A 21,268-nucleotide genomic window follows, 5' to 3' on the forward strand; every position below is an offset into this window, starting at 1 on the left:
TCTTCCTCACCAAAAAAAAAAATTTTCTGACACTGAGTGGCCTACCTTTATATTTAGGACAAAGTCAAAAGCTTTCCAAATAAACAAACAAAAAGATCATTTAAAATGCATGTGGTGAAGGTGGTCAAAGGTACAAACTTCCAGTTACAAGAAAAATAAGTCCTGGGGATATAATGTACAGCACAACAAGTATAGTTAACTATACCATATTACATAGCTGACAGTTGCTAAGAGAGTAAATCTAAAAAGTTCTCATCACAAGAAAAATAATGTGTAACTATTTGTGGTGATGGATGTTAACTAAACTTATTGTGGTAATCATTTCACAGTATATACATATATCAAACCCTGATACTGCACACCTAAAACTAACACAATGTTATATGTCAATTATATCTCAATAAAAAAAAATACATTCAGGGGCTGGCCCCATGGCGGAGCGGTTAAGTTCAGCGTGCTCCTCTTTGGGAGCACAGGTTCGCAAGTTCAGATCCCAGGGTGCAGACCAACATCACTGGGCAGACATGCTGTGGCAGCAACCCACATATAAATCAGAGGAAGATGGGCACAGGTTAGCTCATGGCGAATCTTCCTCAACCAAAAAAGAAAGCAGAGTATTGGCAACAGATGTTAGTTCAGAGCAAATCTTCCTCAGTAAAAAACAAAACACAAAATGTAAAAAAATACATTTGGGTGATACAGTAGTATGTAACTAACGTAACCAGGGTGATCTTGTTTATTTTCTTACACAGCGCTTATCCTCAAAACATTTTAAGCAAAAAAAAAAATGTGTGTGGAAGTGGGGAGAAGAGGGGGATCAGAGAATGAAGGAAGAGGGGATGGGTATAACGCAATAAGGAGTGGCAGTGTTTGTTACCATCTTAAAAGAATGGATAGATAAGAGCTGGTCAGGTGAAAAAGTTTTGACCTAATCTTTCTTTTCATTTTTCTGAGGGGGTGGGGGGCATGACAAGAAGGGGCATTTCAGATAGAATACAACAGGGTTTGTGCTTTTATGTACCTAGTTGCGTGACGGGGGGGGGGGGGGGGGGGGGGCGGGGGCAGTGATAAGATTAAAATGGTAAGCAGATGCTAGAATTTTAGGAACAACAATTATAGGTTTATTACAATTTTTTGTCTCCCTCTACACTTGATAATTATCTGCTTGTGATATTAGGCCAGGTTTGTTAAAAACCAATTTCCACTTTATATCAAGATTTAAATGACACATTTTCCTAAATTATTTTTCAGGAACAAGACACTACCAATGAAAAATTTAAAAGCTATATTTTAACTGTATTTGGTCACACAGTAAGAAAATAAATATTTCAATAGTATCATCATGATCATGTAAAAAGTTTTAAAAAATCTCTTCTATGAAACTCTAAAAAGGAAAATGTGCACGATATTTTCACATTTGTCCTCATTATATCTCTCTACTGAGAAAATGAAAGGCTACAAATGATTTTTTTATAGGCTGGGAAAGCGAGAACCAGAAAAAGTAGTGATTTCCTTCATTCTAAGATGCATATTTTTCACACTAGGACTTTTTCAAAGATCAGAATATAAAATACATTAATGATTTAATATCATCTTTTGTGGGGAGGGCCACATTAAGTGTATCTTACAAGCAGGGGTATACTTTGAATCAAGGAAACGTGGTACAGAATTTTGGCCAAAGTCAACAGTAAGCAAGTGGCAGAACTGGGCTAAAAAAAAATCGTGCTGTCAAGTTATTAATGTATATTAATAGGAACATAGTGGCCTGTTTGGCTTTTCTTTCATTAATTTAATTAACTGTATAGGGCCTACCTTCTACTAGACTCTTCCTAAAATACAAAGACATACAAAACACTTTTTCTGCCCTCAAGACGTATAGAATCAGACAGAGAGGCCTACACAAGTATCTATAAAACAGCCGGGACCAATACCATAAGAATGATACAAAGTGAGACACATCCAGATGAGGAGGAGGAGTCAGTTCCAGCCAGGACACCAGGAAAAGCCTGACACATCAAAAGAGCTTAATGTATGCTGACTCTGAAAGCATTTCCGCCGACTGGGTCAGACTCCGAAGGACTGACAGCATTTCCACAGAGAAGGCACTCCAAGCAGAGCGAGCAGCAGGGACCAGGAAAAAGCACAGACAGCAGCCACTGGGCCTCACTGGGAGAAGCAAGGTAGGGAACAGTTAATACCGGGAAAGAAGGCTAGAAAAGTAAAGAGGGGCTGAACTAATGGAGTTCCTTGAAGGTTAAACTAAAGACCATGAGCAGAGGAACAGCGTCCTAACAGCCATGTTTCGGGAAGAGCCAAATTCCAAAAGAACAGAGCACCAACCTGTTAATACCCACCACTCCCAGCACAATACTTTACCTATAGTAGATGCTCAATAAGGAAGCCGAAAGCAGGCAACCTGCAAAGGACAACTTGAATCTTCACTACAGCGAAATGCTCATAATCACTCCTCTCTACTTCCCAAACCCATTCATACTACAGTTAACGTGAATTCCCTTTCCAATCTCGATTTTACAGCTTAAAACTAAATTTGCCAGTAGCTTTTAGAACCCTACTTCCTTTCTTTCAAAATATGCCACAGCATTTAAAAAAGTATATAAATTTGCTACTGAACACTTGCAAAGCACTGCTTTACCCAGAATTTTACATAGAAAACCATCCAGTTTCCACCTAGACATACACGAAAAAAAACACCTTGCTGAAAAACCGAATTTATAGCAGGAAGTTTTTCTTTTAGGCAGCAATCAACATGCTTCTCATGTTACTTATTGAATCTGCTGCAATACTAGTGCGACCACAAGCTGCTGCTTACATTTCCAAAGTTGTGCAAAGGGTCCGAAGTTGTGCAAGAGCCCTCACTGAAATCAGACTCCGGCATATTAATAGTTGCAACACCTGAACAAGCCTTAGTTTTATTATTAGATTCAAAGTCATGCCCAAATCACAAGTATTAAAAAATATTTTACAATGAGTTTGTTTTACTCGTCTATGAAAAATACTCGGGTGTTATTTTAAATAAGAATAACTGAAGTTCTTTCTACTTCAAATGAACATCAGGTCACCTGAAAATGGGCAGTTGTGACCCCGGATTTGACACATCGAAACATCGTGTGCCCAACACACGCGCAAGCACACACCCAGAGCACTGAACGGCCTTGCATTACTATCAAAGAGCCGCAGTTTACACGTGGCAAAGCCGACAGAACTCTTTCATGCTTTAATGACCTCGAAAAGGATTCCCCAGCCGTCAACTAATGGCATGTGACTTCTTCCGACTTGGCAGTCGCGGGTGTTAAAAATAATAGTTTTTTTTTTAAGGTTTCCTTCTGTCCTTCTGAGCTGGCTGTCCCATACCAGGCAGCGCTTTGCCCAGGCCTTGGCAGATGCGCGCAGATCGGAGAAGGTGGGACTGCTGAGGACACCTAGGACCCTCCGCCCCCCCACCTCCTGCGCTCCTCTGCCTCCTTTTCTCTCTCTCGGGGGCGGCCGAGAGGGGAGAGGGGCCCTGGCGAGGGAGCGCAATCATCTGCGTCGGGCCCCGCTGGCCCTGGGCTGGGCCGCCCCTCGGGTCACACGCGTCCCAGATCGGGCGTCGCAAACGGCTGCGCGGCCCCCAGCTGCAGGGCCGGCCCGGGCGGGGGCGGCGGACGGCCTGGCCAGGCCGCGGCCGCTCGCAGTGCCCACGTCACCAGCTCCAGCACTGCGGAAATGGAGCGGCGCGGCCGGGAGGGAGGCGCCGGGCTGCGGCGGCGCCCGCGGCGCGGCCGGACGCCGTTTGCCCCTCAGCCCGGGCGCGGAGGCCGCCGACAGCCGCCGGGCCGCGCGCGGGGCCCTCACCTGTGTCGCCGATGATGATGTACTTGAAGAGATAGGCGTACGCCATGGCCGCGGCCGCTCGGTGCCAGGGCACACGGCTCCTCCTCCTGCTACTGCTCCTCCTCCTCCGCGCCCCTCACCCCGGCGCCGCTCGACCTCGAAACGCCAGGCCCCGCCCGCCGCCGCCGTCGCCGTCAGCCGCTGGGAATGAGGGACAGAGAGGAACCCGGACAAACTGACACCAGCAGAGCCGACGGAGACAGCGCCCGGCCCAGTTCAGTCGAACAATAACAGCCGCCGCGGCGCCGCCGCCCCGCCTCCGCACCGACCCGGAAGTGCTGCGGCCGCCGGCACCGCCGGCGGAAAGGGGAGGGGCCCCGCACGCCGGCCGCGCCCCGCCGGCCGGAGCCCCGCCGGCCGGAGCCCCGCCCCGCGCCGAGCCGGCCGCGCCCCGTCCGCCGGTCTGCCCCAATCCTGGGGAGGCCGCGCGCCGGTGGTTCCGACGCGTTTGACTGGGCGCCCCCGGCGGCCGCGAGATGCTGGCGGAGGGCCGGGAGGGTTCGCTTCCGTCGCCGGGACGCTCGAGGGGTCTCATCCTCCCGCCCTGCGGTGGGGGTGCGGGCCCCTAGGGGGAAGGCGGAGGTCGCGTCCGGCGCAGGTCCCGGCCCTGGGCCCCTGGAAAGATGTTTGCAAAAGCAGGAGCCACACGGGATGGGTTGGAGGGCGATGTGTTTCTATGTTTGGGCACGCGGGCCTGGCAGTGAACGTGGAACTGTTAGTAAATTCGCAACCATAAAGCAGGGGATGTGAAGTACATCATGGTGTGCCCCCTACAGTGGAATACTACGGGGCTCTTAATTAGAAATAGAGAAAAGCCTGACTTATGTTAAGCGAAAACAAGGCACAGGACTCAGTGTATAAATATGTATTTATATATACATTTATGTTTTTATATTTAAATATGTTTATATTTATTATATTTTGCATTTTTATGTATAAGATCTGAAATGTATCTGTAATGTATAACATAATTATATTTTATTATATAAATATAAAATATATTTTTTACCGTTGTGTATAAAAACAACAGGAATACACTTAGATACCTGTATGTACATAGTCAATCTGAAAGGAGACACAACTGGCACCAAGGGAGGGGGATGGGGTTGGAGGAAAGACCTACTTTTCACCGAATTTTTCGTGTGCAGTTTGAAATTTTTTGCAGTGTTCATGAATTACCTATTGAAAAATATATTTAAAGAATAAAACAAAGTAACTTTTTTGTTCATTCAGCTAAGCTTACTGAGTTTGTACTGTTTCCTGGGTTCCTAGGCATTGCAGCTAAAGGCCAACCCTGTAAAGAAGCACAGATTTTGGAAGAGGGGATAGAGGACAGAGCTAGTTTAAGTGTCAGGATGGGTGACCTAGAGAAGATGATATCTGAACCAGGAATATGAATGATGAGTAAGAGTTTGTCAAAAGGACAAAGTTTGGGGGAGGGAACTGAAGTTTAGGCACGAGCAACAATGTGCAAAGTTCGTGGATCTGTTCAGGGAATTTACAGTTACATAAGGAAGCTCATTTACTAACTCATATCTTCTAATCTTGGCCGTGGAAGGAGAGTCAGTGGAAGGAGAGTCATTGCTAAGGGAAGAGTGACTGTGATTTACTGATCCTGGTTCATGTTGCCTAATCTCTGTCATGTAATCTCCCCTGTAGTTCTGCTGACACCCTCATGCCTGGCTGGCTGTGGTTGGTTGCTACATGGTTTGAATGGCCTTGCCAAGTGTTAATTCACAGGTTCTTTCTGGACTATTTGGAAGGGATTTTACTAAAGGTTCAGGGATAGTACACAAGAATTTGAGGTGAAAACTTACCTGGAATTGCATATTCTGGTCCACTCTGCATTTGGAGGAGGGGAGGTCCTTGCTCCAGGTCTCCAGGTTCTAGAGGCCATTTTGTCCCTCCCATCTGAATACCTTCACTCAGGTCTTTCCTAATGATAGACGTCTAGGATGCCCCTTCCTTCGAGGAAAAACTCAATTCCTTACTACTCTCAGAGGTATGGCCTTTACCCATAGCCTCAACAAGACAATTCTTTCAAGATGTTACACAAAAGCCTAGCGTCCTTACAAGTTAGGAGCATCCCCATCCTGTTAGAGGATGTGAGTAGCTGAAAAAAGTCGCTGGTGCCAGGTCATACAAGGTCTTGTAGCCATGTCAACATGCATATAGAACTTTTCCCAGTGGACACAAGGGAAACTGAAGAGAAAGGTCAGAATTGGGTATGTGAAAAATCACAGAAATGGATGTAAAGCTACAGAGGCAACGTGTGTAAAAAAAGAACTTAGGGAACCTGGCTTTGGATCTTGGCCCTACCTCTAACTGATTGGATGATTTTGACAAATCATTTGGCCTCTTAGAGCTTCAGGTCGCTCGTCTATATAGTGAAGGAGCTAAGCGTTACCTAAAGGGGCTGTTCCAAGTCTGAAGTTCTTTGATTTTGTGTCTATCCAACCTCCGGATCTAAAGGCACCTGTAATGTAGGTGTTAATCCTTCTCCCATGGCAGGAGTCAGATGTATTTGTCCTTGCACAGAACTGAGATGTCTTACTTATTCGTGCAGAGGAATTGGAGTGATCAGCTGCTGCATAGCAGTATAATCTAATGAAAAGAGCAGGCATTCAACTTTCAAGTCCTTCTCCAAGCCTGCGTTTCCTTATCTGGAAAATATAGATAATAACTGACTCACAAAGTCAGTTTAGGATCAAATGAGCCAATGGATGTGAAGATATTTTGTAAGTTATGAAAAATATATGCTTAATATATAAAACTCTTAGTGCTGCATAATTTGGTTTAAATTACCTTGAGGGAGTACAGGCCTAATCATTATGTAAATTTATGCTTTAAAATCAGCTCCAGGGGGCCGGCGAGTGGTTAAGTTCGCACGCTCCACTGCGGCGGCCCAGGGTTTGGATCCTGGGCGAGGACATGGCACCGCTTGTCAGGCCACGTTGAGGTGGCGTCCCACATCCCACAACTAGAAGGACCTGCAACTAAGATATACAACTATGTACCGGGGGACAGTTTGGGAAATAAAGCAGAAAAAAAAAAATAAAGGTTGGCAACAGTTGTTAGCCCAGGTGCCAATCCTTAAAAAAAAAAAAAAATCAGCTCCATTCCTGTCTCCATTTTGTGTCTCTACTTTCATTGTTTATTTTTTTAAAGATTTTATTTTTCCTTTTTCTCCCCAAAGCCCCCCAGTATATAGTTGTATATTTTTAGTTATGGGTCCTTCTAGTTGTGGCATGTGGGACCCTGCCTCAGCGTGGCTTGATGAGTGGTGCCATGTCCACACCCAAGATCCAAACTGGTGAAACCCTGGGCCGCCAAAGCAGAGCACGGGAACTTAACCACTCCGTCACGGAGCCGACTCCTATTTTTTTCTACATGTAGTTCATAATATTTTGATATATTTTCTCTAAGCCTATATACTGTCTTAAATCCTCTTTGAAACAATGCAGGGTGTAAATAAAAACCAAACAAACTTCATTTTAAATATTTTTTTTAGCCCCCAAAATCCAAAAACATTTTTCAAGAAAAATCCCTCAGACAAAATGACAGAAAGAAACCTCTTTTACCTTAAGTGGTAGGATACATCCTGGGGTTTTTCCATTCAGTTTGGTTTTCAGCTATTTCACTCCCTTGGGAATGAATTCCGATAACCTCATGTCTCAGTCTTACATCATATATGGTCTGAAGGTCATAACTGTGAAATTTAAAGATGGGAAGACTACATTCTCCAAAGTCTCCTTATTTAAGTTCTCCATGATATTTTTAACTACAGTATTATGTTGGAAATTTGCATTTACTGCGCCCAACCAAACTTTTCAAGTGTTTAAATTTTCTCTGGTTTTGGTTGCTCTCAGCCTGTGGGAAGAGAGGTAGGGTGGGATGGGATGGGAGAAGGGAAGCTTGGGATACTGTAAAATAGGTCCTTATTTTGGTTTCCATAGCCAGTCCTTGAATGCACTCTGGGGGCGCTGTGCTCCTCCAGAAATGGTATACAAAATGTTGTACGCATTTGCATATATGTAATTTTATAGGAGACATTCTTGCGTGAGTCCATGACCCACAAATAATTAAGAACCACTGTGAAATGCCTTCTTTCAGCCATTTCTAAATACTGTGACAGAACTAATTTTCCAGCAACTACTGATAAGCTCAGGACTAGTTTTGGAGGAAGAAAGAACTAGGTTCAAATCCTGAATTGAGTGATCTTGGATAAATTACTCAACTCTCTAAGCCGTAGTTTCCTCAGGAGATGACATAAGCGTCTAGCACAATGTCAAGCTCACAGTGGACGTTAAATAAATATTAAAGTCACTTTCCCCTTCTCTTTGTCCTCTCCCTGTCCTCCACCTCAAACCTGCCACTAAGAACTGTAGGAGTTAAATGAGCCCAACAAAGACCCTGCCTTGAAGGAGATTAGAGTCTCCTTGTGCTAAGTCATGAGGAGCTTTGGCCTGCTGAAGGCTACAGGAGAGGGACTGTTATTTTAGAGGACAAAATTTTGTAGATTTTAGGTAGATTTTACGGAAGGAGAGCCATTTAAGCTGAGCCTTAAAGGGCCTTATCTTTCATAGTTGTTGCTTTAACCTAGTCATTTCAGATGCTTCAACAGCCCTCTCCATTGTACTTTGTTCGCCTTATCCACCTGATCTGCCGTTTATCCTCTAGTTGGGTAACGCACTTAGTATTCCCTGTTTTACTTTTCTACTCATGACCTATTTCTGACCATTTGTCAAAGGCAGAATGACTGTTTTCTTTCTTCCACTCCTTTCTCTTCATTTTTCAAAAGCTTACTTGAAGAGAAAATCAAATGATCACACACTCACATCCTTAGTCGGTGTCTGCGTAGGTGGGTGAAGACGCTTTCTCTTATATGGAGGCTATTCTTTTTACCAATGGACTGATCATAAGTAATAGAAGGGACCTATATAAGTGTAGGGACCAGAGAAACAGTGAATATTGGAATAATAATAAGCTCATTTTATAAAATAGTGGATTAAAAAAGATAGCTGCATAAAATGTTTTGAATTAATAATTAATAAAAAACTTAAAGTGAGTTAAAAGCCAGAACAGAGTTCTTAAATTAACTAATTTTCTAAGTCCTTAAAATTTGCCTAGTGTTTTCAGCAGAGAAAGTGGTCTGGAGAGAGGCCCACTATTGGATTCCAGGAGACCCGAGTTGTGGTTTCTTCCCTCGCACTAACTAGCTGACCTTGAGAAAGTCCTCTTCAAATTTTTTGTCATATGTTCAATAGAGATAATAATTCTAGTTGCTTACATAATAGAATTGCTGGGAGGTGGATGTGAGAGCACTCTGAAAAGTAAATTGTTACTAGGAAGGCGCACATGTACCAAATTGCGGGTGAATGATTTTCTGCAAAAGAATCTAAGTATATTAAAAGGCTAACTCCTACAGAACCGTATAATATTAGTAATACTAGTAATGTTTAAAATATTAATAATATTTTATTATCTGCATTGTTGGTTTTCTGTCAACAGAGACTAGACTATGCCATTGCTTTAAACTGTGCTCTCCATTTATCTTTAATATATTCTACACCTTGTGTTGATTGGTAGGTGTTCCTGTTTTGGGAAAGTCGGAATTGGAATGAGAATGGGGATGCATGAGGAGTATACCTCACATTGAGCTGAAGACAGAACCATTTACTACTCCCATAAGTGCTTCAATTTATTTTAATTTTTACCCCTAAAGGTCTTTAAATTTTGATAAAGAGAAATCTTTTTTCTCTCCATTTTTGAGAAAATGATAAGTTAGCTCTGTCCCAATGGGAGGTATGGACAGAGAAAACCTTCTGTCACTGGTGTCTTTTGTGTGAGATGGGATCTTAGAAAATAAGTGGTGCAGCAAATTGTGAGATCACATTTCAACTTCTTCTGCCTCCCCTCCCTCCCACATAATCTCTATCTCTGCTTCTAACAACCTCCTTATCAGAATTTTCAACATATGGAGTGAGAGAGAGGAAAATTACCACCACAGAATCACATTTCGCTTCTAATCTGGAGAAAATAGGAGTCAATTTTTCCAAACTTTCTTATTTACAAAAATAAAAGCTGTTAGGGGCTGGCCCTGTGGCCGAGTGGTTAAGTTCGCTCCGCAGCAGGCGGCCCAGTGTTTCGTTAGTTCGAATCCTGGGTGCGGACATGGCACTGCTCATCAGACCACGCTGAGGCAGCGTCCCACATGCCACAACTAGAAGAACCCACAACGAAGAATACACAACTATGTACTGGGGGGCTTTGGGGAGAAAAAGGAAAAAATAAAATCTTTAAAAAAAAAATAAATAAAAAAAATAAAAGCTGTTATTAAAAGACTAAATCTTTTTCAAAAATTGAGATTACATCTAAGGGCTCACACTTAAAAATATACAAGTCTAATTTAGATTTGTGCCAAGAATTGTCACTGCACTTTTAAATTTCTCAATTTAAGGAATCTGAGGATCAATTCTCAAGAAGCTCTTCAAATAAACAGGTTCTGAGGAAGTACAGCACAACTTTAAAACAGCAATAAATATTCTCACATGATTTTTGTGCATCAGAAATCTGGGAGCAGCTCAGCTGGGTGGTTCTGGCTTGAGGTGTCTCATGGGATTGCAGTTAATCCTTCAGCCAGGGTTGCTGTCATCTGAAGGCGTGACTGGGGCCGGAGGATTTACTTTCAAGATGGCTCATTCCCATGGCTGTTGGCAGGAGGCCTTAGTTCTTTACCACACAAACCTCCCGTTGGACGGCTTGAGTATCCTTATGACACAGGAGCTGATTTCTCCCAGGGTGAGCGATATGAGAGAGAGAGCACAGGCCAAAACCTCACCATCTTTTATGACCTAGCCTTGGAAGCCACCTGCCATCACTTCTGCTGTATTCAGCTGGTCCCACGTATCCACTATGATGAAATGTAGGAAGGGACTACACACGGGCATTAATACAAGAGGGAGGGATGTCTGGGAGTCGTCTTAGAAGCTGGCTACAACAAATGGAAGAGATCAAGAAGTGAAAATAGGGATCTTATAATTGTCTAAAATCAGATGTATTTAGGGTCAAATCAGGTTCATAAAGCCTGACTATCTATAAGAAAATTTCACTATAAATAGATTAGTCTGTAAAGAAGTTTATTGTGGTTTTGGTTGTATACACTTTTAACAGTTTTTCAGATAAAGAACCTGAAAAATAATTATTTTACTGTTGGTAAAGGAAGAGAAAACCTATTTTTCAGTTTTCAAAAATATATTTCAAAGCAATTGTTTTGAGGATAGGATACAATGACAACACACCTCCCAGAAGCATTTTGAAAGAGTTGCTGTTTGCTTCCATCCTAAGACGGTAAGGATTCATTTGGTTCCATGGAGTAGACAATTTATTTCCGCTTTCTCCACTGAATAATTTTATGGGAACTCAACATTTTCCTTCCTGTGAAAACTCTTATATACAGATATTATAGCAGTTGATTATGCATTTTAAGTTTCTGGTTAAAAAAATCTATGTTAAATAGAGATGGGGGAGCGCTGCTTTTGGTTAAGCAAGTTTAAGGTGTAAACATGGAGAAGTTTGCCGATCGTCTTATTCCCTCAAAGCAGTATTTTCTGGTACTGTAATTTAGTAGTCTTTATCAGAAAAACTGTAGGCTTATGTCATTTTGGAATCTTATCTTGAAGTTTTCATTACTAGACTTAATGGAGGACATTTTTCACTCTTAGTAAATGGATATTTTAATTTTCTTGTACTGCGTTTGATACAAACTAACACAAAATCATCTGTTAGAAAGAGAAGATTAGTTAGCATTAATATACTGTACTTTTTGTTAATTTTTCCGTTAGAAAAATCAATTATAGACAAAACCTCTTTCAACAAGATCCTGCTTCCTCTCTTTGACTTGACTGAATGCATTTCTGGAAGGTTCTCCTTTCACTTTACCCCAAAAGACACTAAATCCAAACACCAAATGTGAGCTTGTCTCACTCACCTGAGCCGTTGCCATGAGCTATTTGGCTTATTTATAAAAGAACAGACTGAGGTTCTTGAATTACTAATTGAAACACAAAAGCTGAATTATTTACCTTTTCTTTCTTGGAAACAAGCAGAGATGAGGAAGTAACGATATAATATGTTTTATTCTAAGTGACCCTGGATATGAGAAATTGAAAGTGAACTCAGTGTGCCAGCATCCCTCACTTAACATTAATTCATTTAAGAATTTTTTTTTTTTTTTGTGAGAGGAAGATTTGCCCTGAGCTAACATCCTTTGGCAATCTTCCTCTTTTTGCTTGAAGAAGATTAGCCTTGAGCTAACATCTGTGCCAGTCTTCCTCTATTTTGTATGTGGGACGCCTGCACAGCATGGCTGATGAGTGGAATAGGTCTGCACCCAGGATCTGAACCAGCGAGTCCTGGGCTGCCAAAGCAGAGTGCGTGGAACTTTAACCACTCGGCCACAGGCTGGCCCAAACTTAAGAAAATTTTGAAGTCACTAAGTCACTGAAGTAAACAACTGTTCAATGATTAATTTAATGTAGCCATATAAGAAAGAATTGAGACCTGCCATTCCTATGCCTGGTACTAGGCCAGGTGCTAGGGATACATATATATATGTATATATATATATGAAGAGATTTCCCATGAAGCTAATGAAGCTTAAACTCAGGGTCCCTCATGTGCATGAACCCCTTCCAAGGCAAATGTGCTCACATGGTCAACTTCCTTTTTTTTTTTTTGGTAAAATTTGCAAAAGTAAGATATCTAAACCTTAATTAGTGAATTCTGTTTTTTCTCTTTACTCAGACCTCCTATCTGTCAGACCTCCCCTTGTGGTATTTTTTTTTGGTTGAGTTGGGGGCACATTTAGCTTCACAGGATGTATTTATTCAGTCATTCGTGTGTGTAGCTGAGTTATTGCAAGTTGTCCAGTGTAGAAAAGGCTTCCAGGAATACTACAATTCCTACTGTGCTGACTTACACCACGTCCTGTGGCGCAGAGGTCCTGTCTCAACATAAGCGTTTCCTACTGGATTAGTTTTCTGTTGCTAAGTAACAAAATGCCACAAATTTAGTGGCCAAAAAAATGCCCATTTATCATCTTACAATTCTGCAGGGCAGAAGTCTGGGAGTGGTGTGTATGAGTCCTCTACTCAGGGTCTCACACAGCTAAAATCAAGGCGTCAGCTTAGCTGCCTTCTCATCTGGAGCTAGGGGCCTGTTCCAAGCTCACATGATGGAGCAGGATTCAGTTTCTTGCAGATATAGAACTGAGGTCCCTGTTTCCTTGCTGGCTATTAGCCAGGAGATGCTCTCAGCAACTAGAAGCTGCCTACATTCTTTGCCACATGGCTGACTACCTGTTCAAAGCTAACAGTAGAGAATCCTCTTCATTTTTAATCTCTCGGGCTTTGAATCTCTTTGTCAGGAATGGCCCCATCCCTTTTAAAGACTCAACTGATTAGGTCTGGCCCACCCAAGACAATCTCTATCTTGAAGTCAGTTAATTTGAGACATTCACTGCATCTGCAAAATCCCTTCACAGCAGCACCTAAGTTAGTGTTTGAATGAACAACTAGGAGAAGGTGTGTGTGCACCAGGGAGTGGAGATCTTGGGGACAATTTTAGGTTTCCACCTACCACGTTAGATTTCTGCCTGATAGCACTGAACATGATGTAGGTTAGTGGAAGGTGTACCTACTATAGAGCTTTTCAACTCAGAATATATATCTTAAAAGATTTGGAAGAAAAATTCAAACATAAATAAAATGAAAGTTTATTCAAAAACTTGACACAGCTCTAATACACCATTTTAACTGTCATGTTTCAATTAAAGCTAAGAAGAAATTACAGACTCCTAATTTATTTATTAAAAACCTAGAGATTCTTATTTATTAAATCAAAGAGCTTGGGGCTGCCCTGGTGGCACAGCGGTTAAGCGTGTATGTTCTGCTTTGGCAGCCCAGGGTTCGCCGGTTCGGATCCCAGGTGCGGACGTAGCACTGCTTGTCATGCCATGCTGTGACAGGCATCCCACATGTAGAGTAAAGGAAGATGGGCATGGATGTTAGCTCAGGGCCAGTCTTCCTCAGAAAAAAGAGGAAAATTGGCAGCAGTTAGCTCAGGGCTAATCTTCCTCAAAAAAAAAAAAAAAAACCCAAAAAGACAAAAAAAAAAAAAAGAGTTCATAAAAAATTAGCAGAATATGCAAGAAAAGCAATAAAGATGATTGATAAAATTAATAAAAATTATCCTGTCATAGAGGACTAAACTGTAAAAAAATCTTTACAGAACACACCAAAAGCAGCTGCTCCTTACAGGGAAGGAATGCATTTTGAAAAGAAGTAGGAAGCAGGCCCAGAGCCTGTCTTGGACTCAGAGGAGAGCCCTGCCCTGATTCCTGTGCTTTAAAGCACTTTGCATATCACAAATGCTGAAGTACAGAGATGGTTAGGTTTCTTTTTTGACCTCGTAGGAGAGGCTCCTGAAATTTGGTAACAAGTGGAGGACCAGAAATTATGAGAGGAGGCGTGTAAGGAGGGCTGGCCCAGAAGCCAGAGGAGGACGACTGAGAGCCTAAGAGCGTGTGTGGGGTTAGGAGGAAAATGCCACCCAGCCCGTGGAAACCAGAGAATGACACCCCAAATCATCCAGGTGGGTATCTGGGCAGATCAGGGTCCCAAGACACTTCTTCTTTTCTCTCTTCTGCTCTGCTGGTGTAGTTTTGAGAGGTGAATTGCCAGAAGGGGTGGGATTTTTTTGTGAGGCAAGAGGGAGAGTATGCGTCCACCCTGACTCCCTGAGGAACTTCACCAGGTCACTCCCCTTCTGGCTTCCAGGAGGGTTCAGGCACCACCCAAGACCCCAGGGTCTAGCCAGGCCCAGCTCACTGATGTAGCGTATATGGAAGGACAGGAAGGAGAACAATCAAGCACAATTCCTAGGTATTTTGCCTAAAGAACAAGGTACTGCACTTGAGGTAGGAGAAGAGCAGGTGTGTGGGAAAGAGGGGAGAGAATCAGAGATTCTGTTTTGGACATGTTGCACTGAGATGCCAGAGACATCCAAGTCGAGACGTCAAATGAGCAATTGGACATTTGAGTCTGAAGCTTGGGGGGTGATGTGAGCTAGAGATGGAAATACAATATAGCTGGTATTGTTGTTGGGGCCAAAGGCTGTTTCAAGTGTCTGATAGTCATTTGTGGTTCCTCTATTGTAGGTTACATATTTATGCCCTCTACCTGCTTATCTGTTGAATCTCTGACAGTTATTGTTTAAATTCCCTATAAGTTTAATACAACTGGAAATGTGTAACGAACCACCCTAAATCATCTAATCTTCACAACAAATCTGATAGTTTTTTAAAAAATTTTAAAATCTTTGTTTTATAGAGAAAGAGACTGAGGCTTAAAGAGATTAAATAATTTCTCATGTCGTGACAGCAGATAAGTGGCAGTGCTGGAGGCTGGTTATATGGGTCTGGTGAGAGTTCTGACCTCCACATACAAATTTAAGAGTCATCAGCATATAATATATAGGAAAAACGTATTTGTCCTCCACAAGGAAGTGATGGACGCTTTATGTTTGTGAAGAAGGGATATATTGAGTCTCCCAAGAGAACACACAGGATGGTGTATATAGAAAATCAGGCTTAGAAACCTGGTTTCTCTGCACAGCAAGAGTGAATCCATCTTTCAGGAATGGACTCACATTAACCTAGTTTATGAGTCTGATTTTTAAAAGCAGAATGTCTAATTGCAATGAGAAATCACTGGCCCAGAGACGGGAATATGTAAAGTCCATGCAACTAGCTTTTTCTTATCCCGGACAAAAAGTAAAGTGTACGGAAATATTTAATGACTTTAAGCTAAGAGAACACTAGGCATCCATCTCACTTTCGGGACCATCTTTCCAGGGAAGAAAACCTGTGACTCCTAATTAATGCCTTTCGTCAGCTCCATTGCTCTCTCATTTCATCAGTCTGACCACATCCTCTTGTCTCACTTTGAGCTGCATAGCATATCTGTTTGGCCTCTGAGGGCAATGGCCTTAACCAAGTACTGATGACTTTGACGAGTGAAAAACTCACCTGAGTAGTACTGCAACAGAGAACACCAATTTTATCTCTGAGATCTTCCTTTTCAAACCTCTGAGGCTGACCAAACCTCCTTCAGATGGACAGTCACTTCGGATACCTTAACAAATTTAATCAAATTACCATCAAGTTCTGGCCCCGAGATCCCATCTGGATCTTTAAGTTTCTCCTATAACTTCATTTTGCAGTATATTAAGCCCACTGTCTCATTAATTACTGACCATATGACCTAGCCAAGCCATTGATTCCATCTGCACTTCAGTTTCTTAGTCTGTAAAATAGGGAAAATAATATCCAAGTCATAGGGCTATGGTGCAGTGCCTAGGATATGCAAATCTCTCATATGTCATCTATTGTCACCACATGCCTGTCATCATTATATGCTGAATTTCAGCATTACCTCTTAGGGTACAAACTCATGCCCAAGTTGTTACGTGAACCCTTGCTGGAAAACCCATGACTACAATGTCAGTCACATGTGGCTTTGAGGCTACCAAAAAAATGAGACCATGGGTCCTGTAACACGAGCTTCAAAATTGAACTGAGAAGAAGTAATCAGAGAGATTAAAAAAAAATTAGGCAGGAAATATTAAGTGGTGTTTTCTTTTAGCAATAGACCCCTTTAGCAGTCTGGTAAACCTCATGATGCCTTCTCAGAATAATGATTTTAAAGTACAAAATGAAATACAGGGGATTTCAGAAAAATTAAATTATATTAGAATTGTTGTTAAAATATTCCAAAAATAAATTTGTGTTACAGTAATGTATGTGCTCCTTTATTAACACATTAAATATCAGGATCTAACAAGAGGTCTACTAATGACCATAAGTTAGCAGTTGGGATGAGTATCAATGATATGACAAGATATTTGTACCAATTGTATGTATGATGAAAGCATCCGTATTTCTATTAGTGACAAAGCCATAAGCACTGCTCATACCACTGTGGTTTGTTGATAACAATCATAACTGAGGAAAATGTTAAATTTCAGTTAGAGTTAATGAAAATAAAGATGCAATTGTTCCCCCCATCCATATCTGTGTGATCCATGGACCCCAGATTGAGAACCTATGTGTCAGAGGGTGCTAGAACAGACACAAAGAAGGGGCAATATTTGAAGGAGGAATTAATTAATCTATTTAGGAGAAATGTTAGAAACCAGAAAGATGAAAATGCTTATTGGGTTTATCATTTAGGAGTTAATCAGTGAACATGACCAGTGCAGTTTCTTTAGAGAATTTGGGGGCACAAATCAGATATTAATCATTTAAGGATTAATTGGTGGAGGGAAGTGCAAACATGAGGAAGTGGAGGAGGAGAGGAAGACAGCACTTTTAAGGAGTGAAGCGCTGTGAAGGAAGTGCCACAGACGATAGGAAGCGCATTAGTGATGCTGAGCATTTTTCATGTTCCTGTTGGCCATCTGTATGTCTTCTTTGAAAAATTGTCTATTCAAGTCCTCTGCCCATTTTCTAATTGGGTTGTTTGTTTTTTCGATATTAAGTTGTGTAAGTTCTTTATATATTTTGGATATTAACCTCTTACAGGATGTATAATTTGCAAATATCTTCTCCTATTCAATAGATTACTTTTTTGTTTTCTTGATGGTTTCCTACAAAAGCTTTTTAGTTTGCTATAATCCCATTTATTTGTTTTTGCTTTTATTACCTTTGCCTGAGGAGATTGGGCCAAAAAAATATTCCTGGGACTGATGTCAAAGAGCTGACTGCCTAGGTCGCGACAACATGGATGGACCTAGAGGGTATTATGATAAGTGAGATAAGTCAGACAGAGAAAGAAAAATACTGTATGATTTCACGTATACGTGGAATCTAAAAAACAAAACAGAAATGGACTCATACATACAGGAAACAAACTGGTGGTTACCAGAGTGGGGAGGGTTTGGGAGGGGTGGGTGAAACTGGTGAAGGAGATTAAAAGATGCAAACTTTCATTTATAAAATAAATAAGTCACGGGGACGTAATGCACAGCAAAGGGAATATAGTTAATAATATTGTAATAACTTTGTATGGTGACAGATGGTAACTAGACTTATCATGGTGAGCATTTTGTGATGTATATAAATACTGAATTGCCATGATATACACCTGAAACTAATAGGATATTGTAAGTTACTTATACTTCAACTAAAAAGAATAAAAATTAATTAAGAAAAGAAGTGTGTTCGTCTAGGTGAGGGCTGAGTTACTGAGGGAAGAGGTCTGGGCATAGTATGTGCTTTGGGTGTAGAGCTGTAGACAGAGAGAGGCTGGAGAGTCAAGACAGAGGGAGGATGCACGATGGAGAGAGACCTCTGAGGAGGTACCAAGAGAGCAAGTGACAGAATTCACCCTGGACTGAAAAACGAATGTCTCTTCTATTGAAAAGAGGGAGGAACAGGAAGGCAGATGCAGAAAAAAAGCTGAAGTAGAGAACAAAAAATTGGGAAAGTTTTGAAATTGAAATCTGTGCCTTTGTGCTGCCCTTTGCTGCCACTAGCCAAATGGGCATGTTCTTTACTCTAAGTAGAGATAGTAGGACGTAAAAGCCTAAAAATAGATACCATATCGGATGATGAGGATTATTTTGGGCTGGTTACTTTTGAAAACTGCAGATGAGAAGGAGGCTCAGAGGAGTGGAATTTGCTTGCCCTTTGATGAGAGACATTTGCATTTGTGAAGGAAGTCTCCATCTGTTGGGGGTGTCTCCCTCTCTGCACCAGGAGGAAGGGGGATGGCCTTATCTCTGGAAACTCTTAACGGGGAAGGCAAGGACTTAAGTTGTTTACTGTCTGGCAACCTCATGTAACTGACCCCCTCCCCCAAGATTCTCCCTTGTCCTTAGCTGAAGATAATATTTAAGAAGTGGCTTCTGCCATTTACTTAATCCGGTTTGATTCTTAGCTAAAAGTTATAGGACCACCCAATAACCAGATCTTACCGGCACTGATACCATTTTACCAACTCTTTTTACATATTCTTTCCTTTGTCTTGTATAGAGATAACTCACATACCTATGCCTTAAATTTAGCCTTACTCTCCACCCATGTTTGCAGCAGCAGCAGCTTCTCCTGCCCATGGGTCCTGTCCTCATGGCAGCAGCGGCAGCAGCTCTTTACTGCCCATGGGTCCTGTCCCCATGCTATTCCACACTATGGTCTAAGTAAAAGAGCACTACTGCCAGAGCTTGAGGGTCCAAGAAATCTTTCTTTTGACTCCTCAGCTCACCGACCCCGCATCATCGGATAGGATATTTGTCTCAGTAAACAACAGAAAGCCCAACATTTGGGATTTACTATTTAACTTCATTGACTTAAGGAATAAAGGTGATTTATTGGCTTATTCAACTGAAAAACTAGAGATGAGTGAGCGATCAGTTGTTCATAGCTGCCTTTCTAAGAGCTTTTCAGCTCTGCCTAGCTCCAGGGTTGGGCTTTATCTTCAGGCTGGCAGTGACAGTTCTCACTAGTATACAAGAAAAGTTCCAGGGCAAACAAGCTGTTTCTTCCAGGTATACTCGCTTCAGAGAACTGCCTAGCACACTTCCCCTTTCATCTCATTGACCCAAGCTGCATTCCCATTCCTGGACTGTTCCGTATGGCAGAGAAATTCCATCAATGGTTGGCTCACTAACTACTGGGTAAGTTCCCGACCCGTCACTGGCAGGAGGCACTTCACTTCCTAAGGACCAGTCATTCTTAAGCAGAGCGTTGGCATGCAGGTGCGTGCTGCGCATTTTGGGTTCTTAGAATGATTGCAGAAGAAATCAGGGATGCGAAACATCCTAAGATGCATGGGACAGTCCTGCCGAGCAAAGAACTGGCCAGCCCCAATCGGCAGTTACTCCTCCCGCTAAGAAATACTGCTGTAGACAAAGAGGCCCGCCCTTGAATCTCACTGGCTTCATGAGGAGGTGTGGTACAATAAGAAACACATTTGGTCTTTGTCCCTGTTCCTGGCACAGAACTCCAAAAACGCTGGGAATTTCCTGAGTGATAGGAGTGTCTTTTGTTATTTATAAGGAGCCTCTTTTTGACCACATTGTAGTTTATGCTAATGAGGAGACCTAAGGTGGAGGCCATACATAGCCTCAGAATGGGGCTGGTCACCAGAAAGTCTATTGCTTAAAAAGTTGGAACTTCAGGCCCAGCCACCAGCCTCTAGGAATGGGAGGAGGTGCTGCAGATTAAGCTCTGTTACAAGAATAGATGTATCAGTTTTACCCTCAACAACGACAGATTTGATGAGCTTCTGGGTTGGTGAACACATGGAGGTGCTGGGAAGGTGATGCACCCCGAGGGTGCATCTGTTCCCTTTGGCTGTTCTTGAGCAGTATCCTTTTAAAATAAAAGGGTAATTCTAAGTGTTTCCCTGAGCTTTGTGAGCCCTTCTAGCAAATTATCAGATCCAAGAAGAGGGTCCTGGGAACTTCAATTTATGGCATGTCAGTCAGCAGTACAGGTGGCCCCTGGAACTTGTGATTGGCATCTGAAGTGGGGGCAGTCTGGTGGGACTGAGTCCTTAACCCGTGGGATCTGATGCTATCTCCAGGTGTCTCAGTTAATGTCCACTGAGCACTGGAAAATTGCTTGGCAGTGTGGGGAAACACGCCAGGAGGATATGGACGTCTGAACAAAAATCTGGAAGGAAGGGGAAAGTAGGTGCAGGGGAGGCAACCAACAACAGCTACTGTAGGTATCATAGAGGTTAGAAACAGAGCCTGGGGTTAAATGCTGGCTCTGCTGCTTTGGAGCTGTGTGATCTTGAGTAAGTTAATGAAACTTTAAAAGCCATATTTTCTTTAATAAGTAAAATGGAATAATACCTACCTCATGAGATTACTGAGATGATTAATGAGAGAATGTATCCAAAGAATGTATAAATGTCCTGGTCCATAGAACAGACTCAATGAGTGTTAGCTTCCTTTCTTCCTATTCTTATGTGCCGTAAAGTATAGCCACTTGATAGTATCTGAAGGGATCAGTACTTTGCTATTTCCAACAAATGTTTTTTGAGGTGTTAATATCTCCTAATGAGAGTGTGAGTCATCGTCTAAACCATTAGATTAGGAACATTACAGATGGTCCCAGCACCATGTGTCCATGTCACAGATGGCTCATAATAGCAAGGCTGTAGTAATAAGAATAGACATATCAGTTTTAGTTTTGGGTTTTCATCTCCTTAAATGTACTATTGCTGTATAAAATAAATAGAATATGTGTGTACACATATGTTTGCTTTTCTATATGTTCCATAATGAGGTGAAGATGTGTAAGAAA

General features: G+C 42.1%; 1 protein-coding gene across 2 annotated transcripts in view; it reads right to left on the reverse strand.

Annotated features, from left to right (window-relative positions):
* RAB2A (RAB2A, member RAS oncogene family) overlaps positions 1–4,303 on the reverse strand; it is a 96,025-nt gene extending 91,722 nt beyond the window's left edge. For both annotated transcript variants that reach the window (XR_011421262.1, XM_023648555.2), the window contains exon 1: positions 3,856–4,303. Coding sequence is in view for 1 of the 2 variants with exons in the window: in XM_023648555.2 (XP_023504323.1) it covers positions 3,856–3,901 (46 nt within the window). In the remaining variant the exon portion in view is untranslated. The remainder of the gene's footprint in view (positions 1–3,855) is intronic.
* Between the last annotated feature and the right edge of the window lie 16,965 nt (positions 4,304–21,268).

Source organism: Equus caballus, chromosome 9 (genome assembly GCF_041296265.1).
Source record: "Equus caballus isolate H_3958 breed thoroughbred chromosome 9, TB-T2T, whole genome shotgun sequence".
NCBI classification, from domain to species: domain Eukaryota; kingdom Metazoa; phylum Chordata; class Mammalia; order Perissodactyla; family Equidae; genus Equus; species Equus caballus.